Source organism: Morus notabilis, unplaced genomic scaffold, assembly GCF_000414095.1.
Source record: "Morus notabilis unplaced genomic scaffold, ASM41409v2 Scaffold346, whole genome shotgun sequence".
Taxonomy (NCBI): domain Eukaryota; kingdom Viridiplantae; phylum Streptophyta; class Magnoliopsida; order Rosales; family Moraceae; genus Morus; species Morus notabilis.
In genome coordinates this window covers 14,663-27,045 of record NW_010358050.1, presented here as the reverse complement: position 1 = coordinate 27,045, position 12,383 = coordinate 14,663, and the positions used below count along the sequence as shown (strand labels likewise).

Below are 12,383 nucleotides of genomic sequence, written 5' to 3'. Positions count from 1 at the left end.
TGTTATTGCATTTGAAATTGGGGATAAAGATGTGTTGCTATATAAGTAATCATATGCATGAATCTGAAGTAAAGTTCATGACAAGGCCGAATAAAGCACAACTTAAATATTTCTTGGTGCTATACATGTCAAAATAAACCTTTTTTTTCTTTGAAACCTTTTTTTTTTTTTTTTTTTTTTTTTTTTTTTTTTTTTATATACTTTAGAACTATCCACAATCACCAAATAAAAAATAAATTTTAGCTCTGCCTTTTTTGTTTCCCTATTCTCGTCTGCATTCCCTTCAAAAGTCGTGTAAAATCTGCACATTTGAATATGAGAAATATTATTACGTATGAATTTATCATATGTCACGAGATAAAATAGTAGTTCATAGAAACGTTCAAGTTATCTAGGAGCATCAGTACCACAATTCCCACATGAATATTATTCAAACATGTTGAAATATGTATTCAATTTAAACATGACTTTTTAACACAATTGCATCTCGAACTTATCATGGTTTAACAAATTGTCTTTAAACTTTTAATTTTGACAATCAACTCTCAAACTTTTAAAATTGTTGCAATGTGCCCAATTTCATTTAATTTGTTAAATTTTTTTTATTAGATTTAAAGGATTAAAAGTTAATAAATTGAAATATTTGTATTACATTTGAATTAAGATGTTAGAACTTTTTGTCGAACATCTTTTTTCAAAATTAATTTAATACAGTCATCATTAAAATAAAGCATATTACAACAACTGTATAAATTAAGAGAGCAACTTATCAAAATTAAAAATGCAAAAATAAGTTACTAAAATCATACTAATATAAGAGGTAAACGTGTAAAATAACAAACATATTGTAACAAAACCTCCAACTGATTACTATTATTATCTTTACAATAAATTCACACGGATCATTTTTGATTCTTTCAACGACTCTTTATTTATTTTATAGTCCAACTCCAAAGACAAAAAAAAAACAGACATCATACAAAAGCTCTGGCAGAAACTTGAGTACGGAGCAACGGAGCATATTAATGTTGCACAGCAAATGACTGTAATACCCATAAATTCATATCACCATAAAACATAAATAAGAGATCAATATTGGGGTATACATTTACTCAACATATTGGGGGTATGCATTTCCACCAAATAATATATTAATATGGGGTCTACATATATTATTATCATTTACTATATTGATTCGAATGCCGTACATTTTTCCTTTTAAAAGTGGCGCCTTTTAAGGTAGAATGTTTATGATTTGATTAATATCGCATCAAAATTAAATGTGTGTATATATATATAATTTTTTATATAGATTAAACAATTAAAAATAATAAATTATTAGTAATATTCATTATTCAAGTCCTACCGTCTAAAGCTGCTTAAAAGAAATAAAATTTATATAAGAGACTATTTATTCTGTATGCTTTTTAATTTTATATTTTTTTAATTACATTTAACGATTAAAAATTAATCTTACTCACAGATAAAACCCACCAGAGAAAGATTTAAAAAGTATTTAAAGAAACAAAATTAAAGTTCTGGGTCCGGGGAGGTGGGCGCAGAAGCTAGCGTAAATGAATAGGAGCATGAATTTCGCTGCGTTTGCAGAAGAAAAAGCGAAAACTCGAGCTATTACTGTTATGTAAAAAAGAAAAACCCGCGTTTTTTTTTTTTTTTTTTTTTTTTTTTTTTTTTTTTTTTTGCAGAGAAGGGCTCCAATTTCCATGGTTTGAGTTTTGTCTTGGCATCAGAAAAAATAGACGTTGGAGAATCGTACACTGTTGCTTCACACGTTGTGCTCTACTCACTAGTCAGACACTGTTTTATCTATAATATAACTCCCTCATTCAGGTCTATATATTTTTTTTGTAAATAACATCTTTTAGAAAGGACATCTTTTTGATCCACAGATCAAAAACTATAGCCCGTTTAATTTATTAATTTGAATTGAGAGCTTTTTATTGTAAAAAAAAATTAAATGTGATTATTTTTGAGAACTTTTTACTATAATAAATTTAAATTCTAAACTCAAATTGTTAAAATGAACTAATTCTGCTATTTTTTTTTTATAAAATACAAAAAAAAAAAAAAAAACTAAACTGATTCAGCATCTTTGTAATTTTACCAAGGGGGATAAACCTAGTAATTGTTGGCCAAGTTTCATTGGGACAAATCGTTTTGGATTTAGTGAGAAATATTTTCCTCTTCTTTTTTTCCCAATATTTTCTAAATGAATTCCATTCTTTTTTTTTTTTAAAGAAACTGAGGAATTCTAGTTTGAAAAGTTAGGTGCTATTTTGCCCCCATCCCTTTCGTTATTTTTAAATTTTAGAGGTCACTAATAGAAAGGAAAAAATCTGACCCAATTTTATTCAAAATATGAACCCAGTTTTCACTTATCTCATACATTGGTCGGGTAGAATTCTTAAAGTGGGATTGTAGAATATTAAATGCTGCGTAAGAAGCATAAAGAAATACATACTTACCACTGAATCAACTCATTAATGGCAATTCCATTCTATTTGTGTAATGTGGAAGGCTGTAAATAAGTGGTAGAGCTAGAAAAGTTATTTAATAGAGACACCATAAAAAAAAATTTGAACGCATTTTTTTTTTGGGCATAAATTGAAGGCATTTTTTCATTGAATAAGAACAATATATTTTTATACTTCAATTTTTAAAGCACAGTTATAACTTTTTTACATATAAAGTAAGGACACAACTGAGAAATTATATAAATTTTAGAAATAAAAAATCAAAATTTCAAGATTTGAGTGGAGCATGTGTGCCATGTAGCCCCTTAATGGTTCCTACGCTACCTGTCTGGTACTACGAGCTTTTTTATCAATTAGAATGTCAAGTAATAACATGAGCTTTTTTTTTTTTGGGGTAAACAAACAAATAATATTTTGTTTCTAGAATAATAATAAGGCAAAATTATATTGTAGGGTAATTTTATGATAATATAACAATTTCGTGTACACAATATTTATTTGAGAATTTTATTTTAGTCCACAGGTGGAAATGGTTATTTACCGGTTTGTGTTTCTTGTAGTAGGAGTTATATTCGAGTTTTCAATTCGAGCTGAGATGTGACATTTCTGAGAGCTTTTCACTGTAGCAGAAAAAGTTAAATGTGATATTTTCTGAGAGTTTTTTACTGTAAAAATCTAGAACTGAAAACTCGAATCGGTGAAATGAACGAGGCCGGATATGATTTGGTGTCTGTAAGTACGCCTTCATCATAAAGAATATTTTCTATTTGAAAAATAAAATTACCTATTTATCCTAAGTTTGAGTTGTTTGAAAGATATGTGTCAAATAAACTCCTTTAAAAAAAGTGCAAAATGAAACTGTTCTAACTTGCTACGACAATGTACAAAAAATTATCTTTTTTATTCTTAACGCATTAAAATAACTACACATATAAAATTGACAATCACAGTGATCTACATAAACACCCTTTCAACTTACTTTTTTACTAATAATTGAATACACAAAATAAAAAAAAAATCCTGAAAAAAGTAGGAAAATGAAAGAAAAAGAACTTATCTCTGTTTTTTTAAGAGAGAATAGTTGGTGGAGCTGGGGAACTTTTTCTGACGCTATGTTTGACAGGAAGGAGTAGAGGGAGGGAGAGGGGCGGAAGGAAAAAGTGAATCTATTATTTGGTTGAAGGGAAAAGATGAGACATGGAGGGAGAGAGTTTTTCTTTTTGCGCTTATTAATTTAGATCTTTTCATTTTCAATCAATCTACTTAAATTTTAAATTAAAAAGACTCTTTTATCTTTTTAAAAAAATTATTAATAAATAGTAAAATAGATAATATAATAATTAGATAAATAAAAATCATCTAATATTTCAACTCCTCATCTCTTCTACCAAATAATAAAAAAGATTATTAATAATTATATTCATTCTTCATATTTCTCATCCCTCAAACTCTTTTCATCATTCCTTCTCCATCCCTCTTACTAAACAAAATCTCAGGTTCTGTTTGGTATGAGAGTTCAAACTAAGGTGGTTTGAACCTTTAACCATATGGATTTTGAATTGTGGGGTTTGAATTGAGGTTCAAACCATTTGAACTATGTGTGGTTATAACTTGGGGTTCAAACTGGTCAAAACTGAGGGGAGGGGTGATTTTATTTTTGGGGTTCAGCATTGTTAAAATACCACATTAGGATTTAAACCTTTAATATTTTCTCTTTAAACTAAACATTGATTTTGTTGGACTAGGTTCAAATCACTTTTTACTTTTTACAAACAAACAATGATTTAAACTTAAACCATGATTCAAACATTGAGAATCCTCAAACTAAGCATAACCTAATCATGGAAAATAGAATAAACAAAAGAATGCGATAAAACAATAAATTTCTCTACAAATATGTTGATTGTATAATGTTGAAGGGATGAAATTGTTATTTTAGACATATTTTAGTTATTGGACTTTTTTTAAGGGGTTATCAAGCATATTTAAAAATCAAGAAAAAACTCCAATGTATCAAAATCAAGAAACCCATAACAACACGGTCCTACAAAACATCGCAAAAAAAAAAAAAAAAAATCTAATAGATTGAAAACACAACCTTAACACTTGAAAAACGATACAAACACACTAACAAATTGTTATAAAACTATAGTTATGACAACAAAATGCAAAGAAAAACCTCAAAACACTGCTGCCAAAACTTTCGGTAATGAGATGACCGACGAAACGAAACGAGGAGAGGCACCGGACTCTAAGAGACACACGGGGATGTTGATTCACTGCCCGAACAACGGCATATGAAACCATTAATGCTCCACCACCGCCTCCCCTAAGAAATGACGCTGCCACCACCACAAGTTGACCATTGCGCGGATCAAAACCCTGAAATACATTACAAATTTTGTGTTTCCTTTTCAAGCTTATATGATCTATTATAAATGGTCAAATATGATTTCTTAATAAATTAGATAGCTGACAAAAAAAAAATTTATAACAATTAATAACATTAAATTTTTATCATACCATATCATTAATTATATATATATATATATATATAATCTTGCACATTCATTTTTTCTCGAGTGTCACACTAATTGTTTTTTTGGGGCAAATAGCATTAATTCCTTACCTTAATTATTAATATGTGCAATATTCTCGTAAGTCTCACATGGGTCCCATGTCAAAGACTCATGTCCAGTTATGTCTACCATTTTAACAGTCATGACCCCTAAATTTATAAAAAAAGGCTTGTATGGACGTTCATTAATTTGCACTATAACAAAGCTTGGTTATGGAATCAATATTACGTATAAAATCCCAATTTTTTTTATAGGAAAATGAAAGGGAAACATTCAAACAAATATTTTACGAATGAGATATTACGTAGGATTCAACTAGAGCTAGAAATGATTCAACAAAATAACGTACTCAGAAAAGAGAAAATAAGTAACATAAATGTCCCTTATAACATCATGATTCATGATACTCTTTCTTTTTGACTGAAAAAAAAAAAAAAAAAACAAACGAATAGTTCTGTTCTCTTTGATTTTCTCTCCTTTTAAGGAAAAATATTTAGTACCTTGGTAAGAAAAGATGATTTATTTGTTGAAAAAGAAAAAACAACCAACAACCAATAGTTTACCCTTTTATTCATTGTTTTTCCCTTTTTGGGGTTACAAGTGTGTGAAGCACTGAAGTAAAGTTGAGCTGGAAAAAATTAATGAAAACTTAGGCAACGGTAACATTGAGTTTGGAAGTTCCTTAAGGGGCAGACTTGGGAATATGAAAAAAAAAGATAACGGAACTTTTCTAATGAAAAAAGTTGAGTTAAGAGGGAAAGAAAAAGAAACACAGTCACACACATATAGATACACATATATAAACCAGAAAGAAAGCAGCTTAGTGGCCATTTCCTCTTTGCTTTCACACACATTTCTTCACAACTTAAAACTTCAGAACTCCCTCTCTCTGTCTCTCTAATCTTTTTCTTTTGCTTTCTCTCTCTGCTTTTCACCATCATTGACGCTTATCTCTCTCTCTCTCTCTCTCTCTCTCTCTAACTGATAACTGATACTTCCAGATTCTATTACTTCAAAGCAATCTCCGAGACCATTTTTCTCTCTTGTTTGATTCATTTACGGAGTACCCATTTGGATTTAGACCCATGGCGGCGCCTAAACCAGAAGAGATAACTCATCCACCAATGGACCAACTTCAAGGCTTAGAATATTGTATTGACTCAAACCCATCTTGGGGTATGTCAATATTTGGTCTTTTATATATAACCTCAACTCTCATTTCATTAACTAATCCATCTTTCAGAACTGGGTTATTTATTTTTTTGTTTTTCTCATTTTTGTACATGTGAAAAAAAAAACCCCACAGGGGAGGCTATAGCTTTGGGTTTCCAGCACTACATTTTGGCCTTGGGAACTGCAGTGATGATCCCTTCATTCCTTGTTCCTTTAATGGGTGGAAATGATGTGAGCTCATTTTCCACAATGGAAATTTATATCTTTTATTGTTATCATTATTATTTTCCTTCGGTTCTGATCATTGAAAAACAATTTTCCTCTAATCAGGATGATAAAGTGAGAGTAGTACAGACTCTGCTCTTTGTTGAAGGAATCAATACACTTCTACAAACACTTTTCGGAACCCGATTACCGACTGTCGTCGGAGGGTCTTATGCATTCATGGTTCCGATCATATCCATTATCCATGATTCTTCACTGACTAGAATTGAGAATGATCACATTGTAAGTTCAATCTTTTTTTGTTTTTGGTGTTAAACTTGTCCAATGGAGATCCCTGTTTTGTTTGCTATCCTGGTGTGAAAACTTAAATGGATGCACATTGTAGAGATTTCTTAACACCATGAGAGCAGTACAAGGAGCTCTAATAGTAGCTTCAAGCATACAAATTATTCTAGGATACAGTCAAATTTGGGCCATTTGTTCCAGGTATTTTTCCTTAAAAAGATCAATGTGTCCTTTAAAAAAATAAATACAAAAAAAAAAAAATCAATATGCAAACACAAGATTGGTACTTCTTATTTTACTTAATAAATAAAATCTCTCTCTCTCTCTCTCTCTCTCTCTCTCTCTCTCTCTCTCTCTCTTATATTTACAGGTTCTTCAGCCCCCTTGGAATGGTTCCAGTTATTGCATTAGTGGGTTTCGGTCTGTTTGATAGAGGCTTCCCAGTGGTCAGTTAGCAAACCTTTTTATTTTCAATGCCACAAAAACCATTTTTTAAAAAAAGAAATTCTTTGCTGTTCCCAAACTTGAAAGAAGGATAAAAATAGGATTGTTTAATGTGACTAATTCCTTTTATCCTTGCTTGCTTCACTAAAAATGTCTTTCAGGTTGGAAGGTGTGTGGAAATTGGCATTCCAATGCTCATCCTTTTTGTAGCCTTCTCCCAGGTATTTATACACTTTCCCTCTCTGCCAAATTTTTACTTGCAGTGTAAAGTTGATGAGGATCTTCTTACCTATTATGGTTTTTTTTTTTGTTTTGTTTTTGTTTTTTGTGTGTCCACAGTACCTGAAGAACTTCCATGTGAGACAGCTACCAATACTGGAACGTTTTGCTCTTCTAATATCAGTGACAGTGATATGGGCATATGCGCACCTCTTGACAGCCAGTGGTGCATACAGGCACCACTCTGAACTGACCCAAGTCAATTGCCGAACAGACAGGGCCAACCTCATTTCTTCTGCACCATGGTTGGAATCAATAATAACTCCTTTTCATTTAATTCTTGGTAATTTTGTTGGACTAAAAAAAGCAGACACGCAACACAAATTCATTGCTATTCTAAGTAGGCCATGGCATTTGAAATGTGAGGCTGTTGAGACATATTAATTATGTGACAAATTGACAATTTCCTTTTTTTTTTTTTATAACAATAACAGGATAAAGATCCCATACCCTCTTCAATGGGGTGCTCCTACGTTTGATGCTGGTCATGCCTTCGGAATGATGGCTGCTGTTCTAGTCTCATTGATTGAGGTAGATATCTCAACTAGATTTTAGGCAAAAGCTGCAGTTGAGCAAATTGACTGGTCCTAACAAAGAATTTATCTATCATAGACCAATGTTACTTTAGACCAACGTTACAACCTTTCAAAAATATAAACGGAATAAATGTAATGTTACACCTCCACTTCTGCATATTATAGTCTAGGATCGGTCCTCCACAAGGAATGAATATTATTTGTTTGTTAAGTCACAATGTAAAGGGAGATTATTTTTGAGTTGACAGTCAACTGGAGCATACAAAGCTGCATCACGTCTAGCCAGTGCCACACCACCGCCGGCTCATGTTCTCAGCCGAGGTATTGGCTGGCAGGGAATAGGGATCCTTCTAAATGGACTATTTGGGACATTGACTGGCTCAACAGTTTCTGTGTAAGTCATGTTTCCCATCTTTCTTTCTTTTTCAGACTCTTACTAGTTAATGCAACTGCACTAATTTCTTCTTGGGAACAAAAACAGAGAAAATGTGGGCCTTCTTGGAAGCACTCGTGTTGGAAGCCGCAGGGTTATTCAAATCTCAGCTGGTTTCATGATATTTTTCTCAATTCTAGGTAGCTGATATATAATTAAAGAGGGGTAAAAAATTACCGCTAACTCTTGTCTGTTATCTGACTTTTAACGTTCCAACTCTCTGGCAGGAAAATTTGGAGCTTTGTTTGCATCAATACCCTTCACCATATTTGCAGCCGTGTACTGTGTTATGTTTGGTCTTGTTGGTAATTATATATTCTCAAAACTGCAAACCTTTGTTTTATCACTTACAGACTCTCTTCTTTAAATTTCAAATCCCTTCATCTGATTGCTAAATTGTTTTCTCTACCAGCTTCTGTGGGGCTATCATTTTTGCAATTCACAAACATGAACTCCATGAGGAACCTTTTCATCACAGGGGTTGCTCTCTTCTTAGGCCTATCTATTCCGGAGTACTTCAGGGAATATACTTCTAAAGCCCTTCACGGACCTTCTCACACCGGGGCTGGATGGGTGAGCATAACATCTAGAACAATGCTAGGGATGTACTAGTGGTGTTCAACATCATACGCTAATAGAAAGTGGGTCCCACAACATGAGGTTCGTGAATGGGACACACTTTCTATTTGTTGGTGGTGCATACCAACGGTGCCTTTAGACATTTTTCATTGTCCATAACTTACCAAGAGGGAAACTTTTTATTTCTAAAGTAAAACTCCGGTTTATGTGCAGTTCAATGATTTCCTGAATACCATCTTCTTCTCATCCTCAACTGTGGCATTGATTATTGCCGTTTTCTTGGACAACACACTTGATTACAAGGACAGTGCCAGAGACAGGGGAATGCCATGGTGGGTCAAGTTCAGAGCTTTTAAAGGAGACAGTAGAAATGAAGAGTTCTACACACTTCCCTTCAACCTCAACCGGTTCTTTCCTCCATCTTGAAGTGGTGCCGTGCCCATCATCAAAATGTAAGTTGAACTTGATCAGAGGAAAAGCATCACAGAGGAAAAGCATCATTTCCTGCTAGGGGACCATCATGATCAGAAACACAAAAGAGCAACTAATAGCTGTTCTGAAATTCTAGGAGACGACTTCCCTCCTTTTCATTTATATATATTTGACTCGGATTATTCGGGTTTAATCTAATAAATTAAATTTTTGGGTGCTTCTTTGCTACCCTATTTTTTTATTTTTTATTAAATTTTTGCTTCCCGTGCCTTTTTTTTTTTAATCACATCTTTTTCTTACAAAAAAGCATTGAAATGGAAAAATCGCAGTTCCCAGTTCCAACAAACAGTACTTGCAGCCCTATTCATCCACTATTTTCCCCTTAAAATTTGAGTGTTCAAGGGAAAAATCCTTCTCAAAGAATTTTATGATTTTGCCAACTTCTCATGTTCAAAGTGACACTGCAATAATGATGGCTGGTCATAATCATTTCAAACAGACAACGAAGGAAATGCTCGACAAAGGGGAAGGAAAACGGTTATGGTTCATATTATTTGAAAGGAAACTCGCGTTTTTTACTTAAAAAAATTAAGTAAATGGTAAAAAGATCTTTCATATATGCAACTATTCTAATTCAGTGTCCTACTCACATGTGCTAATTCTAAACAAGGAATGTTTAGAAACAAAGAAAGAAACTAGCTATTCCAACATTGCAAGTGCTTGTCCAGAAAGGTCTTCCTCAAGCATCAGAATCTATATGGTTCCTAAGCTGTACAAACTCATCAATCCATTCATGGAATCTGCAAGTACAACAAAATCTATGTTAATGTGTGTGTATGAGAGGCAGAGAGGGACGGAAAGAGAGCTCCACTTACATGTTTATTGGCTCAGTTAAATCTGCAAATACAAGACCAAAGCAAATTCAGAATCATATGAAATTGGAGGTTCAAAAAGAATAGAAAAAAAAAAGAACCATCTAATATTTCATATCCTCAAAAAGACTGGAATTAAGACAAACCTGTCACAGAAGTACTGTAGCTGGAATTGCAAACAAAGCAAGCAACACTTCCAATCCCCTTGTCCCTTTCACCGAGGCCACAAAATGTCAATAGTAAGTACAAATTTACACACACACACACACGTACATATTGTAATGACTGAAAAAATCCAAGACTTTAAATAATACAATTTATGTATTTAAGCTAAGAATTTTCTTAGAAAATACTATGTTATATTTTCTAACTGAAGGATTTATAGAATTAACATCTGTATTCCTAAATTCTGTAGTAGATTTCATGCTAAGTTCATATTTTACGATCAAGTAAATTCGATCGATAAATTCTCACCGTACTTTAAGGCAGAAGAATTTTCAGTACATATGTAGTTTGAGAATCTTAATTCCAAGAATCTCCGAGCACAACATGATGTTAGCAGCGTATAAAAAAAAACGCTCTGACATTTTAAAAGAAGAGAAAATCCTTAATTGCCAGACAGCTAGGTTAAAGTCACAAGATAAATGCCTATAGTAGAAGGGTACAATGTGAGCTCGGGAGTTGACACCATCAGAAACAATGTCATTCCCGGGATATAATGCAGAAATTTAAGTTTAGAATTTGTTTAGTCTGGAATAAATTTCAAGACTTGAAACAGTTTGAAATATTGCGCGAATAAGAATTTAACGTGATATTGAAGTAGTCAGGGATTAATATTGAACTGTAAATAAACAGTAGAAAAGGAACCGTCAGAAACTAGAATTTCCTGTCGGCTAAGTACTTCCTTGCCGTCAGTATAATTTTTGACAGTTTCAAAGGAAACTTAAGAGACTGGACAAAAGTACAAGGGGTAGGTAATATTTTTCTCTCTCCTTCTCCACTTGGCCGGCCATGCATAGTGAAATTAGAGCTAAATTTTGACTATTTGAGTGTGCTAGAGGGTTTCATGTTAAGGTGTGATGTGATAGTAGTGGTTGAAGGGGAAATCATGGCATACTTGCTTCTTCTTATCTCCACCTAGAACCGGCCATGCTTGGGAGATTGGAACTCAAAATCTAGTTGAATTAATGGAGTGGATTTAGTGTTAAAAAAAAGACTACCAACTTGTCTATAAAAGGGACCATCATAAGCTAGGCCTTATTTTTTTTTACTCTTCTCATTTTTGCTCCACCCCAAAACCGGCCACACTACACTATTTCCTCTCAAAAATTTTCTCTCACTCTCCCAACCTTAAGCCACTAGCAAACAATAGAAGAAGAAGGAGAAGATCAAAGGGTTTTAGGAGGAGTCTAGTCAAGCATCTCTACAAGGGTATATACTCTAAATCTCTCTTTTTTATGTTCTAGTAAAGTTTGAGATGTAGAAATTGTAATGACTGAGAAAATTCCAGACCTTAAATAATACAATTCATGTATTTTTAAGCCAAGGATTTTCTTAGAAAATATTATGTTATATTGTGAATGGAGGATTTATGGAATTAATATATGTATTCCTAAATTCTATAGCAAATTTCATGTTAAGTTCATGTTTCGATCAAGTAAATTCGATCGATAAATTCTCGCCGTATTTTAAGGCGGAATAATTTTCAGTACAAGTATAGTTTGAGAATCTTAATTTCAAGAATCTCTAAGCACGGCACGATGTTAGCGGCGTATAAAAAAAAAACGCACTGGCATTTTAAAAGAAGAAAAAAATCCTTAATTGCTAGACAGTTAGGTTAAAGTCGCAAGATAAATACCTATAGTAGATGGGTACAATATGAGCTCGGGAGTTGACACTGTCAGAAATGTCATTCTCGGGATAGAATACAGAAAATTAAAATTTAGAATTTGTTCAGTCTAAGATTAATTTTAAGACTTGAAACAGTTTGAAATATTACGCGAGTAAGAATATAAAACAATATTGAATTATTCAGAAATTAATATTGGACT

General features: G+C 32.7%; 1 protein-coding gene across 1 annotated transcript; it reads left to right on the top strand.

Annotated features, from left to right (window-relative positions):
• Positions 1-5,931: 5,931 nt before the first annotated feature.
• Positions 5,932-9,710, top strand: LOC21389737 (nucleobase-ascorbate transporter 2). Its single transcript, XM_010091381.2, has 13 exons — positions 5,932-6,250; positions 6,381-6,478; positions 6,578-6,754; positions 6,858-6,958; positions 7,128-7,203; positions 7,363-7,422; positions 7,541-7,725; positions 7,915-8,011; positions 8,265-8,410; positions 8,498-8,589; positions 8,677-8,754; positions 8,862-9,022; positions 9,242-9,710. Exons 1-13 carry the CDS (start codon positions 6,160-6,162, stop codon positions 9,452-9,454), a joined length of 1,575 nt encoding a protein of 524 aa, XP_010089683.1. The 5' UTR covers positions 5,932-6,159; the 3' UTR covers positions 9,455-9,710.
• The last annotated feature ends 2,673 nt before the right edge of the window (positions 9,711-12,383 follow it).

Excerpts from the sequence above, each read along its gene's own strand:
- LOC21389737 (XM_010091381.2), top strand. The coding sequence starts at position 6,160 with ATGGCGGCGCCTAAACCAGAAGAGATAACTCATCCACCAATGGACCAA. Across the intron at positions 6,755-6,857 it reads GAATTGAGAATGATCACATT|AGATTTCTTAACACCATGAG; the intron begins GTAAGTTCAATC and ends TGCACATTGTAG. Across the intron at positions 7,726-7,914 it reads CTCATTTCTTCTGCACCATG|GATAAAGATCCCATACCCTC; the intron begins GTTGGAATCAAT and ends TAACAATAACAG.